This window comes from Auxenochlorella protothecoides, assembly GCF_000733215.1.
Source record: "Auxenochlorella protothecoides strain 0710 unplaced genomic scaffold scaffold66, whole genome shotgun sequence".
NCBI classification, from domain to species: domain Eukaryota; kingdom Viridiplantae; phylum Chlorophyta; class Trebouxiophyceae; order Chlorellales; family Chlorellaceae; genus Auxenochlorella; species Auxenochlorella protothecoides.
In genome coordinates, this window is record NW_011934357.1 from 1,767 (window position 1) to 15,567 (window position 13,801).

The 13,801-nt window shown below is 62.2% G+C and overlaps 6 protein-coding genes across 6 annotated transcripts; 4 read left to right on the plus strand and 2 right to left on the minus strand.

Annotated features, from left to right (window-relative positions):
- Positions 1-1,909: 1,909 nt before the first annotated feature.
- F751_5595 (Thiamin pyrophosphokinase 1) lies at positions 1,910-3,313 on the plus strand (the record flags this gene model as incomplete). Its single annotated transcript, XM_011402316.1, has 4 exons — positions 1,910-2,042; positions 2,280-2,549; positions 2,815-2,928; positions 3,198-3,313. 4 exons carry the CDS (start codon positions 1,910-1,912, stop codon positions 3,311-3,313), a joined length of 633 nt encoding a protein of 210 aa, XP_011400618.1.
- Positions 3,314-3,634: 321 nt separating this feature from the next.
- F751_5596 (Hydroxyacylglutathione hydrolase 2, mitochondrial) lies at positions 3,635-5,004 on the minus strand (the record flags this gene model as incomplete). The annotated part of the gene is made up of 4 exons (XM_011402317.1): positions 3,635-3,793; positions 4,052-4,529; positions 4,779-4,866; positions 4,956-5,004. The coding sequence occupies 4 exons, from the start codon at positions 5,002-5,004 to the stop codon at positions 3,635-3,637; spliced, it is 774 nt and encodes a 257-aa protein (XP_011400619.1).
- Positions 5,005-5,619: 615 nt separating this feature from the next.
- F751_5597 (3-ketoacyl-CoA thiolase 2, peroxisomal) lies at positions 5,620-7,218 on the plus strand (the record flags this gene model as incomplete). Its single annotated transcript, XM_011402318.1, has 3 exons — positions 5,620-5,670; positions 5,784-6,115; positions 6,234-7,218. The coding sequence occupies 3 exons, from the start codon at positions 5,620-5,622 to the stop codon at positions 7,216-7,218; spliced, it is 1,368 nt and encodes a 455-aa protein (XP_011400620.1).
- A 1,231-nt stretch (positions 7,219-8,449) lies between these two features.
- F751_5598 (50S ribosomal protein L9) lies at positions 8,450-9,370 on the plus strand (the record flags this gene model as incomplete). The annotated part of the gene is made up of 3 exons (XM_011402319.1): positions 8,450-8,493; positions 8,663-9,126; positions 9,321-9,370. 3 exons carry the CDS (start codon positions 8,450-8,452, stop codon positions 9,368-9,370), a joined length of 558 nt encoding a protein of 185 aa, XP_011400621.1.
- Positions 9,371-9,577: 207 nt separating this feature from the next.
- On the minus strand, positions 9,578-10,936 carry F751_5599 (hypothetical protein; the record flags this gene model as incomplete). Its single annotated transcript, XM_011402320.1, has 4 exons — positions 9,578-9,712; positions 9,822-10,059; positions 10,220-10,500; positions 10,595-10,936. The coding sequence occupies 4 exons, from the start codon at positions 10,934-10,936 to the stop codon at positions 9,578-9,580; spliced, it is 996 nt and encodes a 331-aa protein (XP_011400622.1).
- Positions 10,937-11,377: 441 nt separating this feature from the next.
- F751_5600 (Developmentally-regulated GTP-binding protein 2) lies at positions 11,378-13,599 on the plus strand (the record flags this gene model as incomplete). The annotated part of the gene is made up of 8 exons (XM_011402321.1): positions 11,378-11,416; positions 11,526-11,865; positions 11,988-12,111; positions 12,316-12,433; positions 12,552-12,648; positions 12,834-12,980; positions 13,145-13,301; positions 13,443-13,599. The coding sequence occupies 8 exons, from the start codon at positions 11,378-11,380 to the stop codon at positions 13,597-13,599; spliced, it is 1,179 nt and encodes a 392-aa protein (XP_011400623.1).
- Between the last annotated feature and the right edge of the window lie 202 nt (positions 13,600-13,801).

A 13,801-nucleotide genomic window follows, 5' to 3' on the forward strand; every position in this document is an offset into this window, starting at 1 on the left:
ACGAGTGCAACGGGAGCAGGTTCGTGAAACGAACTTTCGGCTCTCACCATACCATAGCATATAAGATTTTTGACACAAGACCCATTTGGATGCAATCTGGTTTGAAAGGAGCCAGTGTTGGATGGAAAACCAAGGTGCAATGCGCCGAAGACGTATAAGCCATGAGGGGCGGCATGATTCGCCCCCATGGTGTCAGGCATCCACCTCGAATCCAGGCAGGGCAGGAGCCGCCGTGCTCGGAGGGGGAAACAAAGGGGGCCCGCCATTGCGGCGGATGTAGAGTTAGGGGAGTGGTTCACTGGAAAAGGCTTAGTGTGCAGAATACATGCAGTTCTATTGCATTCAAAACTGGCAAAACAGAGCAGTGTACTGACCGCTCCGAGGTAGATTCAAGTACTGCAGCGGGGTAAATTGGCCTGCTTAATTGTTCAGGCGGGCCCAGCTCTCCTCCCAGTGCAGTCCAGAGCTAGCCGTGGAGGATGTTCGCAGCAAAACATTGAGCTCATCAAAATATTCCTGGGGATTGTAAGGTAATGGGTTAAAAAGCACGGCCTAGGCTCCACAACCAACCCTGCCCACATCACCCGGGTGGGGATGACACCCCTTACCAACAGCACACGCTCCATCCAAAGATCACCCACCTCGAGCCTCTGCTTCTCGAGGTGCTCCATCCATCGTTGGAGCTCAGACACGAACTCCTTGCACAGGGGCAGGCGACCGGCGAGGACTCCCTCTGGCGCTGAGAAGACGCAGTGCACGTCTGGAAAGCCTTCCAGGCCGTAGCACACCCTCATGCCATTGGAGGGGCCAGGCTTGACGACGAATACAATGGCACCATCCTCAGCAGCTTGGATACTGCGGGCAGCATTGGGGCCCTCTGCTCAGATACAATCCCACAGGGCTTCTTTCATCCAACGGGCAGCACTAGCAGAGACATGTGTCACTCATAATTCAATGTCTTTGGGACTGCCACGAGCCTCTCACCTCAACCCGGTGTCCGGTGGTAGGAAGCTGGTGTCCACCTCCTGTGCGTCCCACTCAGCCCCGTTGTCCAACACGAGGGCCACCGCATGCGCCAGGCAGAGCTGGGGGCACAAATCACTGTATATCTCGGTGCAAAGGCTCTCTTCGTCATCAGACATCTACGCCGGGAGGAGTAGGACCCGAAGGCGGAGCGTCGAGCGTCGGGTTGGCGGGGCCGCATTCTCGAGCGCACACCCCCAGTCAGGGGGTACGAGTACGACCTTTATGTGAATTCTGCGCCCTTCGCAGGGGTCGCGCTGCACACGACGGGCATCGGGCGAGCACGCCCCGGCCCGTAACCCTTGGAAATCCCGTCGTGTCGAGGAGTGCACGCGCGCTGGGACCTTATGCATATGCCTGTCGGCCCACTTCGTACTTGCAAGGGCGAGCATTCAAGTCTGGAGATAGAATGCGAGACAATTTCGACATATGATATAAAACGCTGCTTGTCTCGCCATCGCAACTTTTGATCCCTGGCGAACTGCCCGTGTGAAGGCGAGACATCCAAGCCCGCACGTACTTCAACACGGAGCTCGAATGGCCCCTCAAGACATCATAAACACTGTACCTGTGGTATCATATGGGGAATTATCGCCCCAGAGCTTCTGGAAGGAGTTTGTAAGCCAGCGACGACCGGTGCGCAGGCCGTGGACAATGTGTCATGGCCGGAGGGCGCGCATGGCCACGAGCGATTGATGTATTGCCCTCCACCCCATGCCAAGGAGGTACATAGCTAATACCACTGTAAACATTCAACCTCAAAGGACTATTCAGACTGTTGCTGGCGGTGAAAGGCGTTAGACCAGGGGCGGGCCCGGCCTGCGGCCTCCCCCCCCGACAGGTGGCTGCGTCAGCGCGCTCGGCCTGTTCCTCCTTCGCACGCGCGATGGGAGCAGGGCAGACGCGAGTGCTGACCAGCACCTTTCTGGAGGAAGATGCAGCCTCCAGCGGCAGGCCTCTCGCTGCGGTGCTCTTGAACTGGACCCTGCCCTCCCTGGCTGCCAGGGTCTGGCAGAGAGGTGAGGTGGTGCACCTGTTCCAGCAGATGGCGTGGCTGCGCCCGCAGGCCACCATTGATGTGCGGCACCTCCTTCCTTGTGTCGTTGCTGCCACAGCGTTTCGTGCGCTGGAGCATCGATGCAGGCTGCAGCCCAGCTCCATGCATGGCGGATGCCCGTGCTCCTCCATGCACACCTGCCCATGGCGTCCCTGCAGCCCACAGCACTGCCATCCCCCATGCTACCCTCCCTGCACAGCAACCCTGCGCATCTGCGCGGACGGCGGCGCCAACCGCCTGTACGATGAGCTGCGGGGCCCCAGCCACGCCTCGGACTCGGTGCCCATGCCGCACCCCCACGCCATCATCGGCGACCTGGACAGCATCCGCCCGGAGGTGGCGGCGTACTATCGCGACGCCGGAGTGGCCATCACAGACCTGTCCCACGACCAGGACTCCACCGACCTGCAAAAGTGCGTGGAATACGCCGCGGCCCACGGGTCCAGGCCACAGCACATCGTCGCCTTTGGTGAGCGCCGGTGGTTGGATGGGGTGCATCGCTGCATCCCAGGCGCTGCCAGCATGTTTGCAGGGCTGGAGTGCTTTTGCAGGAGGAGGGTGGGGAGGGGAGGGGCGGCGTGTTGTTGAGGTTTGTGCGCGCACAGTCCCACGGGTGCAGGTCACACATGGGGACCTGCACCCCGGCAGATCCTCGTACAGGAGCTGGGCTCATGGTCAAACCATCTGTTTCCCATCAACAACCCCCAAGCCCCCCCACGCCACCCTCCCTCCAGGCGCGCACGGTGGGCGGCTGGACCACATCCTGAGCAACCTGGGGTGCCTGTATCGTTACCGCCACCTCAACCTGGTGCTGGTGGGGGAGGGGAACATCACACGGCTCGTTCCCCGTGGCCGGTCCGTCGTGCGCCCGCATGCAGACCTGGAGGGTCCGGCCTGCGGCCTGGTTCCCCTCGCCGGGCCAGCACGGGCCAGCACCCAGGGGCTCAAGTGGGACATGGGTGAGTGGGAGGGTGGGTGGGTGGTGGAGGGGGAGGAGGCTGGGTCCAGACTGGGCCATGGTTTGAGTATGGTCCTGTAAGGGCACAGGGGGAGACCATGCACCGGACCTGCCTGTGCCACCCAGCACGGTTGACCCTCCCTGCTTCTCGATCCACAGATGACACTGAGATGAGGATGGGGGGGCTGCTGAGCACCAGCAACATTCTTGAAGCTGAGGAGGTGGTGGTGGAGTCGGACAGCGACCTCATCTGGACCGTGCAGTGCAAAGGCTGAGTGCCTCAGCAGGGGTGAGCAGGTTGAGGGTGAACACCCGCTTATCAAGCGCACATGGAAACGGAGCTACTCTGCGTCGACTCTGACTTCACCATGACCCAACACCTGCCTCAGCACTGTCCCTGCCATCGCTGCATTCTTCTCGCTTCTACAGTGGGCAGGGGGAGGTCCAATCCCTGCCTCCACACACACATGTGAACATCTGCTGCTGAACACCGGCAGCCAGCAAACCTCGCACTCGTGGGTGATCACACGGGCAACAATCCTGCACGCACGAGTCCACGCCAGGCTTGCGGGCAGCCAGGGCGCACCCACACCCGCTCAGGCCTTGTCCTTGGCGGCGCGAATCGCGCCCAGGGCCTCTGCCGAGCTGGCGCTCGCGGGGATGCCCAGAGACTTGCGGATCGCGGGGCTGTTTGGGCGCAGGAAGGGGTTGGCCTCCAGCTCGTCCTCGAGCAGGCTGGGCACGGTGGGCAGGCCCTGTGCAGGGAAAGAAAGGATGAAGTTGTCAGGAAACTTGTGCACGAAATGCGTCGCCCTTGATTTTTGCGGTCTCAGGTGATCTGCCATGCCTAATATGTGGTGAAGACGCGGCACGCTCAGAACAGGCTGCCCAGCCACGCATGCCCCAGATCTACAGCTGCAGAAAGAAACAGGCCGCCTCTCCAGCGCCCTTCAGATCATCCCTGCCAGCCTGGCCTGCCCCCCCCCCCCCCCCCTTCCCCCTCGGCATCATACCTTGGCGCGCGCGGCGTCGATGCGCCCCTTCCATTCCCGCAGGAACTCGTTGTCTGGGTCCACGCTCACGGCGAACCTGGCGTTGCCGGCGGTATACTCATGCCCGCAGAAGACGCGGGTGTCCTGGGGCAGGCCCCGCAGCTTGTCCAGGCTCGCCTGCATCTGGGCGGGGGTGCCCTCGAAGAAGCGGCCGCAGCCCAGGGAGAAGAGGGTGTCCCCGGAGAACATGGCCTTGGCGCTGGGGAAGTAGTAGGTCACGTGCCCGCGGGTGTGGCCCGGGGTATCCAGGGTCAGGAACTCCGCGGCCCCCAGGCTGTACCGCTCCCCGTCCCGCAGCGCGACGTCAATGCCCGGGATGCGGTCCCGGTCCGCGGCGGGGCCGATGACTGTGGCGCCGAACCGCGCCTTGAGCTCCTCGTTACCCCCCGTGTGGTCCCAATGGTGGTGGGTGTTCAGGATGTGCGTCAGCTTGAGACCGCTGGGCGGGGGGGCGCGTGGGAGTGGGTGACTGTGTGACAGGCGGCCGATGACGGACGATGGCGGGTGGAATAGGCGGGCAGGAGATGAGGCGGCACCCTGGGGCATCGAAGGCTGCACAGGAGGGGATGGCATGAGAAAGCAGGACGACCCCATCATACTCTGCAGACCTGAAACAACAGTGCATTGCGTCTAAAAATGGGTCGGGATAGACACCTCCCCCCCCCCGCCAGCCTGTCACACGACCCACCTCCTCTCCAGGGCAGCCACCACAGGCTTGGACTCTGAGGGGTCCACGATGGCGACCACGTTACTGGCCGGCTCATGCAGGAGCCAAGCTGTGGGGCAGGGGAGTGCGGGAGTCTGGAACTCAAGGCCCTTGCAACAGGGGAGGTAGGGATGTGCGGCATGGCAAACACAGCCTTACCATAGTTATCCGACAGGCAAGGGACACGCTCGATCGTGAGGGATGCCATGCCTGAGGCTGCTGCAGTCACGCAGCGGCGACGCCAGCAAGCGGGTGCCTGGACCCCACTGCTCAGGCCAAATGTGGTCCTGTGAGGCCGAGGGGGCGTCGCCAGGCGGGGTGCGCTCCTGAGCGGAGCTCTGGATACAGAATATGGGTCTGCGGTGTGAGAATATGGGTATAAGCTCTCCTCACCGCACATGGGTCGCATGCACACGATACATCGCAAGAAGCGTGAGGCCCACACCTGATGCTCTGAAGGAGTGGTAGTAGCAAGCGGACTGTCGCAGATAAGTGGCTGAGGCAACCCTAAGGTGCATTATGATGTGGGTTCCGGCTCAATTTGCTGTCGGGGGATCACCACAACGCCTATGATGCGTGATCGGCGAGGGAGGTGACCCCGCGCGGGAAAAGTTTCGGGGACACCGGCTGACTCGGACCGCAGGCGTGACTGCAACGCTTATGCAAAGTTCCGACAGGGAAGTATAACCCTGAAAGCAAGGACGGGAGCTGCATACATTCCAACCTTTGTTCCTTTTCACATCTACGCCTGCTTTCTCGAGGCAGGGGCCCGATTACTCCCGTCAAACCTACCTCACTCCCTCCCTCGACTCCACACCCTACCATGGAGAAGGCCGCTCAGCGTCAGAAGGTCCTGCTGAGCCACCTGGCATCGGTACGTGGGCGGTGTGATATGCTTCCTGTCCCACGATCTCGGTGTGTCTGAAGCCCTCCCCGTGGTCGTGTGCACCCCGATCTCACCCCAGTCACCGCGCCCTCCCCTCCCAGGCTCACGGCACGCCCGAGGTGGCCCCTCAGCCCACCTCCGCCGAGTCCCACGACCGCCGTGCGGGCGACCTGGACGACGTGGTCATCGTCTCCACCTGCCGCACGGCCCTGTGCCGCGCCAGGCGGGGCGGCTTCAAGGACACCCCCGTGGACGACCTGATCGCCGCGGTGCTAAAGGACACCCTGCGCCGCACCGGCATCGAGCCCGAGGCGGTGGGCGACATCGTGTTCGGCTCCGTCATGGGCCCCTCCAGCCAGCGCGCCAACGAGCTGCGCATGGCCATGCTCTTCGCCGGCTTCCCCCACACCGTCCCTGTCCACACCCTGAACAGGTGAGTTTCTGGAGAGCTGGGGGACTGACCCAATGTTGGTGCGGGGCATGGTGGCGACCCTTGATCGGTACAATGACTGAACACACACCCATGCAAGCCTGGCCTGTCCTCGTCGCAGGCAGTGCTCGTCCGGCCTGCAGGCCATGGCCTCGGTGGCCGCCTCCATCAAGGCCGGGTACTACACGATGGCCATCGCCGGCGGCGTGGAGCACATGACCAGCAACCCCATGAACTGGGAGGGCACTGTGAACCCTCGTGTGGCCACCTGCCAGGAGGCCGCCGACTGCCTCATCCCCATGGGCATCACCAGCGAGAACGTGTCGGCCCAGTTCGGCATGACCCGCGCGGAGCAGGACGCCTTTGCGCTGCGGTCGCACCGGCTGGCGGCCGCCGCGCGCGCGGCGGGCAAGTTCAAGAACGAGATCGTGCCCGTGGAGACGGTGCTCAAGGATGCAAACGGGGAGGAGCGGCGCGTGACCATCTCCGAGGACGACGGCATCCGGCCCGAGGTCACGCTGGCCACACTGGCGGCGCTGAAGCCGGCTTTCAAGAAGGGCGGCTCCACCACCGCCGGGTCCAGCAGCCAGACCACTGACGGCGCGGCGGCGGTGCTCATGATGACGCGGCGCGAGGCGCGGCGCCGCGGCCTCCCCGTCCTCGCCATCTTCCGCTCCTTTGCGGCTGTGGGCGTGCCCCCCGCCATCATGGGCATCGGCCCCGTGGCTGCCATCCCTGAGGCCGTGCGCCGCGCGGGGCTGGGCCTGGATGACGTGGACGTGTTTGAGATCAACGAGGCCTTTGCCAGCCAGGCCCTGTACACGGTGAAGAAGCTGGGCCTGGACCTGGAGCGCGTGAACCCCAACGGCGGCGCCATCGCGTTGGGGCACCCCCTGGGCTGCACCGGCGCGCGCCAGGCCGCCACGCTGATCAACGAGATGCAGCGCCGCGGCAAGGCCGCACGCTTCGGCGTCATCTCCATGTGCATTGGGTCGGGCATGGGCGCCGCGGCGGTGCTGGAGCGCGACTTCTCCGACGACGCCGAGCGCTCCGCGCGCCCTGCGACCGGGGTCCATGCCGGGCTCTCCCGCCAGTTTGCCGGCTGAGGGGGCCAGGGGTGAGTCGTTCTGGTCCTTTCCTGTGCGCCCTTTTCCTCAACAGTTGCCTGTTCATGGGTGACGGCTGCGCTAGGCAACCGCCAACCTGCCTCCGCCCAGCCGGGCTGCCCCCGCCCCGGCTGCCGCCTGCCCCCGGCCCCTGTACGTGCTTCGCCTAGCATCCAAATTTTGAACGATCCCTGCCACGGCAGCCGCTCGTGTAGCTCAGTGTCATTGCCACTCATACCAGTAGAAAATCAAGTCTGTTTGGGACCATTCCTCTGAACAACATGCAGTCAAGCAAGGTAGGAGGCCAGCGCGGCGCGCACGTCCCCGCCATGCTCCCGCAGGCGCAGCTCGGCAGCCTTCTTGTCCACCTCAAACTCCCGCACCAGAACCTCCACGTCCGAGGCCTGAATCTTGACCGCCGACAGCGTCTTTTCCCTGTTTAGGTTTCGGGTGCCGAGTATTTGGGTGCTCAAAGTCCCATAAAGGAACACAGAGTCCTGCAATGAGCCCAGCCAGCAGACCCTAAAGCCCCACAAGCCAAAGCCGCACAGCACACCCTACCTGAGCCGGGCGGCTTCATGCTTCACACGCTGCTGCTGAGCAAGCTCTGCCATGGCTGCCTGAATCTTGGACTGGTCCACATTCTTCACCTCCCGCTCCTCGACCTGGCGAAGGGGACGGGGAACTGGGCCATGGGTTTGTCAGTGAAGAGCGGGGCACAGGGTGGGCGAGTGGCACAGAAGCGGCAACTGTGCTTGCCTCTCAACCTCCAGTAGCACCACCCAGAGTCGTATTTCAGGACACACAAGCACACTTAGAGGTCCTCCTCACCTGATCTGTGACCTTGTCTAGAGCCTTTGCCTGCTCGCTGGTGGCTCTCGCCCCCTGCGCTTCAGGCTCGTCCGCCATGGCGCCGGTGGACCGCGATGGCGAGGGCCAAAACGGCCGGTGTGGCTTATGCTTTATTATTGATGGGTCCACTGAGCCTATATCCAATGATTAGCGAAGCGTCGTCGAGTATACCGTTGCGACGCTCGTCCCTGTGAGTACCTCGCGCCCATCACGAGCGCGCGAGTCGGCCAGGCAAACTTATCCGCTCCCACCACCTCGCAATGCGCGAATGCGAGAGTCGCCTCATGGGCCCTGAGTAGCTCATCGTTGAAGTACACAGTGCATCGAGAAACCTGTTAAGTTCACCGTGAACCGCACGCACTCGGTGACCGGGCAGCCCATGATGGCTTTCCAGGGGTGCACCCCCTCCATGCAGGTGTATTGGTGGAACAGGGGTGGAATTGCTGGGCCAGGCACATTGGCTTTCAGTACTCGACCATTGCTGCTTACAAAATGCCTGCATAGAAGGGCGCCGTCCACGCATCGACCCCCCCCCGTTGCCCGTGCAGTCCTCGAGGCCGTGGCTCACCCCCTTCCAGGGTCGCCAATGCAGCCGTGCGGCGCAGCGCGGCACCCTCGTGATCACGGCCTCCAAGGCCGTGACGCACAAGAAGCAGGTCATCCTGCTCAAGGACGTGCGGGGCCTGGGCAAGCAGGGCGAGCTGTGCGAGGCCCCTGTCGGCTACGTCCGCAACTACCTCATCCCGCAACGCCAGGCCTCCCCCGCCTCCCCTGCCATCCTGGCCAGGCTGCAGTCCGAGAGGGACGCGGAGGCAAAGCGGGCGCAGGAGGTGCTGGGCAAGGCGCGGGCCATGGCCCTGGCCCTGAGCACCATTGGCAAGTTTGTGATCAGGAAGAAAGTGGGCACCTCGGGCCAGCTCTTCGGCTCCGTCACCACCGCCGACGTGGTGGCCGTGATCGAGCAGCAGACGGGGCGGAGCCTGGACAAGAGGGCCGTGAACCTGCCTGAGATAGCTGCCCTGGGGAGCTACCTGGTCTCCATCCGGCTGCACCCAGGTGAGAGGGGAGGGGGGGGGGGGATAGTGGTGCAATGTTACCCACTGGGGCACGATGCAAGGATGATCGTGTGTCACTTGGAGGGGCATGGTAGCTTCACATGTCTTGGGAGGCTTTGCGGTGCAAATATCCCAGCAATGTCTTGTGCCGTCATGCCCAGAACCTCATGCTCTCCCACTCCCATCGTGCCCCAGATGTGGTAGGGGAGTTCCAACTTGTGATCCAGAAGGACACCTCGGCTTGACGCACAGTCCCTTCCGCTGCTGCATTGCTGCCCCATCCAGGGAGGAGTGCTCCATCAGTGCCCTCGACGCATGGCCTGTGTCCCGCTGCGCTCACTGTATGTCTGTAACACTGTCGGCACCTCAGAAGCGGTCTCAGATGCAGCAGTGATGATGCAACGCTGTATGCACCACGAGACACAGCCCTAACCAGTGTGTCCACGTCCTGGCTACGCCTCAGCAGCCTCAATCGCAGCGATGCACTCAGCAACGCTCTTTCCTGCTTGCATGGCTTTTGTGAGTGCGGCATGGGCAGCGGCATGCCGCCTCAGCAGCACGACATCGTTGATGGCCGACCATCGCACCTGCGCAATGGAAGAGACCGAGCGCATTGGTGACGCCGTCATGCGACCCCTCAACCCCCCTTCCTCCCTCAGCTTGGCACTGAATTCTGCACACCGCCACTTTGTTTACCTGGTCATCAGCCTTGGCCTGGTTGAAGTTGATCCGCCGCAGCAGCGAGTCCAGCTGGGCAATGTCGGCCAGCCCGCCCTCGGACCGGCCGTAGACCACGGTCTCAGCGCACACGCCGGCCAGACCCAGGCAGGTGAAGGCATCGAGACTGTTGGAGGACAGCTTCCCGCTGGCTACCTCTCGCTGGAAGTCGCCATCGCAGAACTCGGTCCCCGCCTGGACACCCAGCCGGCCCTGCCTGCAGAGGGCTTGGGGGATGCGCATGCGCCTGAGGTGCCCTCAAGGGTGCAAAGTCTGCTGCTTGCTGCGCAGTGAGTGCCCCTTTCCAAACGAACGACCATGACCGAAGTCCGTTTAGGAGTGGCCAACCATTCCCCTTTCACAAGTCCTAAACGCACGCTTGAAAGGCGTCCCAGGACGACAATGTGTAGCTGCGGGGCAGCAGGCCCAGCAGGTAGGCCACCAGGAAGTGGCCGGCCTCGTGTGTGGCCACGCGGGACGCATAGCTTCCGCTCACCTTCCGCGCCGCCAAGTCCAGCAGCAGGGCCTCGACCCCGCCGCCGGTGCCTACCTGGTCTGCCACCGCCAGGGTGGCCCCCAACAGCACGAGCACCGCAGCCCCGGACACATCCACCGCTCCACCATATAATAGGGCCAGGAGACCGCTGGCCGCGACAGCCTGGGCAAGGGGGAATGCATGGGCGATTGGGCTGCTACTCGGCGCTGCGCAGCTACCAGCTGCCCTCCACATGTCGGCACAAGCTCTTGCGTACCTGGAGACCGGTGCGCACGCCATTCATGGTGGCATCCACGGGGGACAGGAGGGCGGCGGGGTCGATCCTGTTGAGACGGACCTCCTCCAGGGTGTAGGGGCGCTTGGGGACCTGGCGCCCCTCCCCAAACAAGCACAGCACCCCGCTCTCCTTCAGCTCCTGTGCAGCAGCCACGGCCTCATCGTTCGTGCCCGACTCCAGAGCCCTGTTCAGGGGCTTCAAGGACTCGAGCAGCGGTGTCTGGGTGCGGGCGTACCCCTTGCAGATGATGCCATGGCGCCGGCATGGGGGGACAGCATGAAGCGGGGAGAGGTGGCCCCTCGCGAGACCTGTAGCCTGCATGGGCCTCATGCGGGGATATTCTTGAGCAGATTGTTCTTCGAAAAAAGAATTGTTTGATACGATAGCGATGCTCGTCAACCCCTGTGACGTCTCAGGCTGTCATTTCGCACCTCCTCCCGGCGCCCTGGATCGTGCCACGTCGACCTTGGAGTAGAGCGCAGAGACACTTCTTGCCCAAATCCACCGCCCGCTTGATCGCTTCATGCATCATATGCACCCACAACTCTCTAAGCATATTTGTGTTGGAGGACACGGGTGTGCTTGAGCCTGGTCGGATCCCCCTGACGTGCGCGCCGGGAAGGACGACTGACTGGGATTCAGCTACCGTCCAGGACCCTCTTGTAGGATTGTGGCATACTAGATCACCTTCAACAAGACCATTCAACATCTGAATAATCACAAGCTGCCTGCAAGTCTACCTGGCACGGGCCTCCACACGCCATGGGGATCCTTGAGCGAATCAAGGACATCGAGCTCGAGGTGCGGGGGTATTGCGGGAGCCAATCCGATTCAGCGCAGGCTCCTTTGGCTCGTTAAGAGTGGCATGTACCGCCTCACTAAACCCCCATCCCACCCACGATCACCGCAGATGTCCCGGACTCAGAAAAACAAGGCCACCGAGTATCACATGGGCCAGCTGAAGGCCAAACTGGCCAAGCTCCGGACCATGCTCCAGGAGCCCGCCAAGGGGGGTGCCTCCGGGGAGGGGTTCGAGGTCCAGAAGTTTGGGGATGGGCGCGTTGCCCTAATCGGCTTCCCCTCGGTGGGGAAGTCCACTCTGCTGACGGAGCTGACAGGAACCAAATCGGAGGCTGCCTCCTATGAGTTCACCACCCTCACCTGCATCCCGGGCGTCATCCACTACAACGACGCCAAGATCCAGCTGCTGGATCTGCCGGGGATCATCGAAGGGGCGGCGGAGGGCAAAGGTGATGAAGTGGGGGAGGTGGAAGTGAGGCATATTGGATGGGTCATACTTTATGGCGACTGCTCGTGATCACCTTGAGCCTGAAACATCACCACCTTCACTCCCCAATTCACACCCACACAGGCCGTGGGCGCCAGGTCATTGCTGTCTGCAAGTCGGCGGACCTCCTGCTGATGGTGTTGGATGCGGGCAAGCCGCACTACCATCGTGAGATCCTGACCAGGGAGCTAGAGTCAGTGGGCGTGAGGTGGGTTGGCGGGCGTAGGTGGGCCTTTGGAGGGCTCATTTGTACAAGGGAAGGACAGAGACCTGAGGCCTCAGACAACCGATAGCGACTGCTGGCTGATTCCTGGGTCAGTGGTGAGTATTTGCATCATGTATTGCAAGGACCTTGGGGCAATGCACTGTCGCTCATGCCCACCTTCCACTTCCACCATGTGTCCCTGGCCAGGCTAAATCGCAAGCCGCCAGACATCTTCTTCAAGAAGAAGAAAACGGGCGGGATCGCGGTCAACTCCATGGGTACCCTGACCCATCTGGACGAGAAGATGGTCTGGCGGATCCTCCAGGTAGGATTATGGTTGACGATATCGCTTGTTGCATCTCTGTCTGACATGCATGTCTGCCTTGTCGCCAGCATGGGACAGGCAGGATGTCACATAAGGTTCCTCACTTTTTCACCGGCAGGAGTATCGGATACACAACGCCGACTTGCTGTTCAAGGAGGATTCCACGGTAGACGACCTCATCGACGTCATCGAGGGCAATCGGCGCTACATCAAGTGTGAGTGAGAGTGCGTGAGGAATTGGCCTGCTGCGAGGGTCTCCTGGGCGTCCAAGAGCGGTGCAGGGGAAACACATGAACGCTCTCAGGCGGTGCTACCCTGTGAACAATGTGTATGGCGCCATTACGTCCCACCAGAAGGGCTCACTCACATGCCCACCTACCTTTAACCACTCTTTATGTAGGCCTGTATGTGTACAACAAGGTCGACGTGTGCAGCATGGAGGAGGTGGACGAGATAGCCCGCCGGCCCTTCTCCATACCCATCTCCTGCTACCACCGCCTCAACATGGACGGCCTCCTGTCCCAGATCTGGGAGATGATGGCGAGTGGTTGCTGAGGAGGGCGGGGGACTGATAATTGGGCCAAGGCCAGCTCCTGCTAGCCATGCGGTATGGTTTCTGCCGGCTCGGTGGTCAGTATAAACTGCCGTTCTCACGGCCTGCCCCCTTTCAACCAACTCCACAGGGCCTTGTCCGTGCCTACACCAAGAAAGTGGGGGAGCGGCCAGATTTCGACGAGCCTGTGGTGCTCTCGGACGACCGTGGCGGCGTCACCGTCTCCGACTTTTGTGCCCACATCCACAAGAGCCTGCTGGCGGACTTCAAGTACGCCCTGGTGTGGGGCACCTCCACCAAGCACATGCCCCAGAGGTGCGCCGGCTAGGTTTTGCTGCGGAGTGCATCCAGTAGGATCGATTGATGACTTTCATTGTGGACACCTGTGGCCTCCCCTGCCTGCCAGCCGCTGATGCGATGCCATCCATCGAACCCCACAACTTCCGCCACTCCCAGGGTGGGGCTGGGCCACACGCTGGAAGACGAGGATGTCGTGCAGATCGTGAAGAAGAAGGTGTCGGACACGGACGATGCGCGGGGGCGCTTCAAGCAGTCTGGAGCCGAGTATGTCAAGATTGCCGACCGCGAGAAGCGCAAGCCCCTGAAAACCTGATGATCTTGGACCCCCAGGAGTGCGCCCTGGCATTGGAACTGCGTTCCCTGGCCTCTGTGTGTTTGTCACTCCCGGCTGTGCCATATGGATTGCTGCCAATGAAAATCAAGTTTTGCAGTCACCTGGGAGGGGCTTCATGCAGCAGGGCATTTGGGCGTCAGGAGAGGCACCGTGCTGTGATTCCAGCAGAGGACTGTGCCCG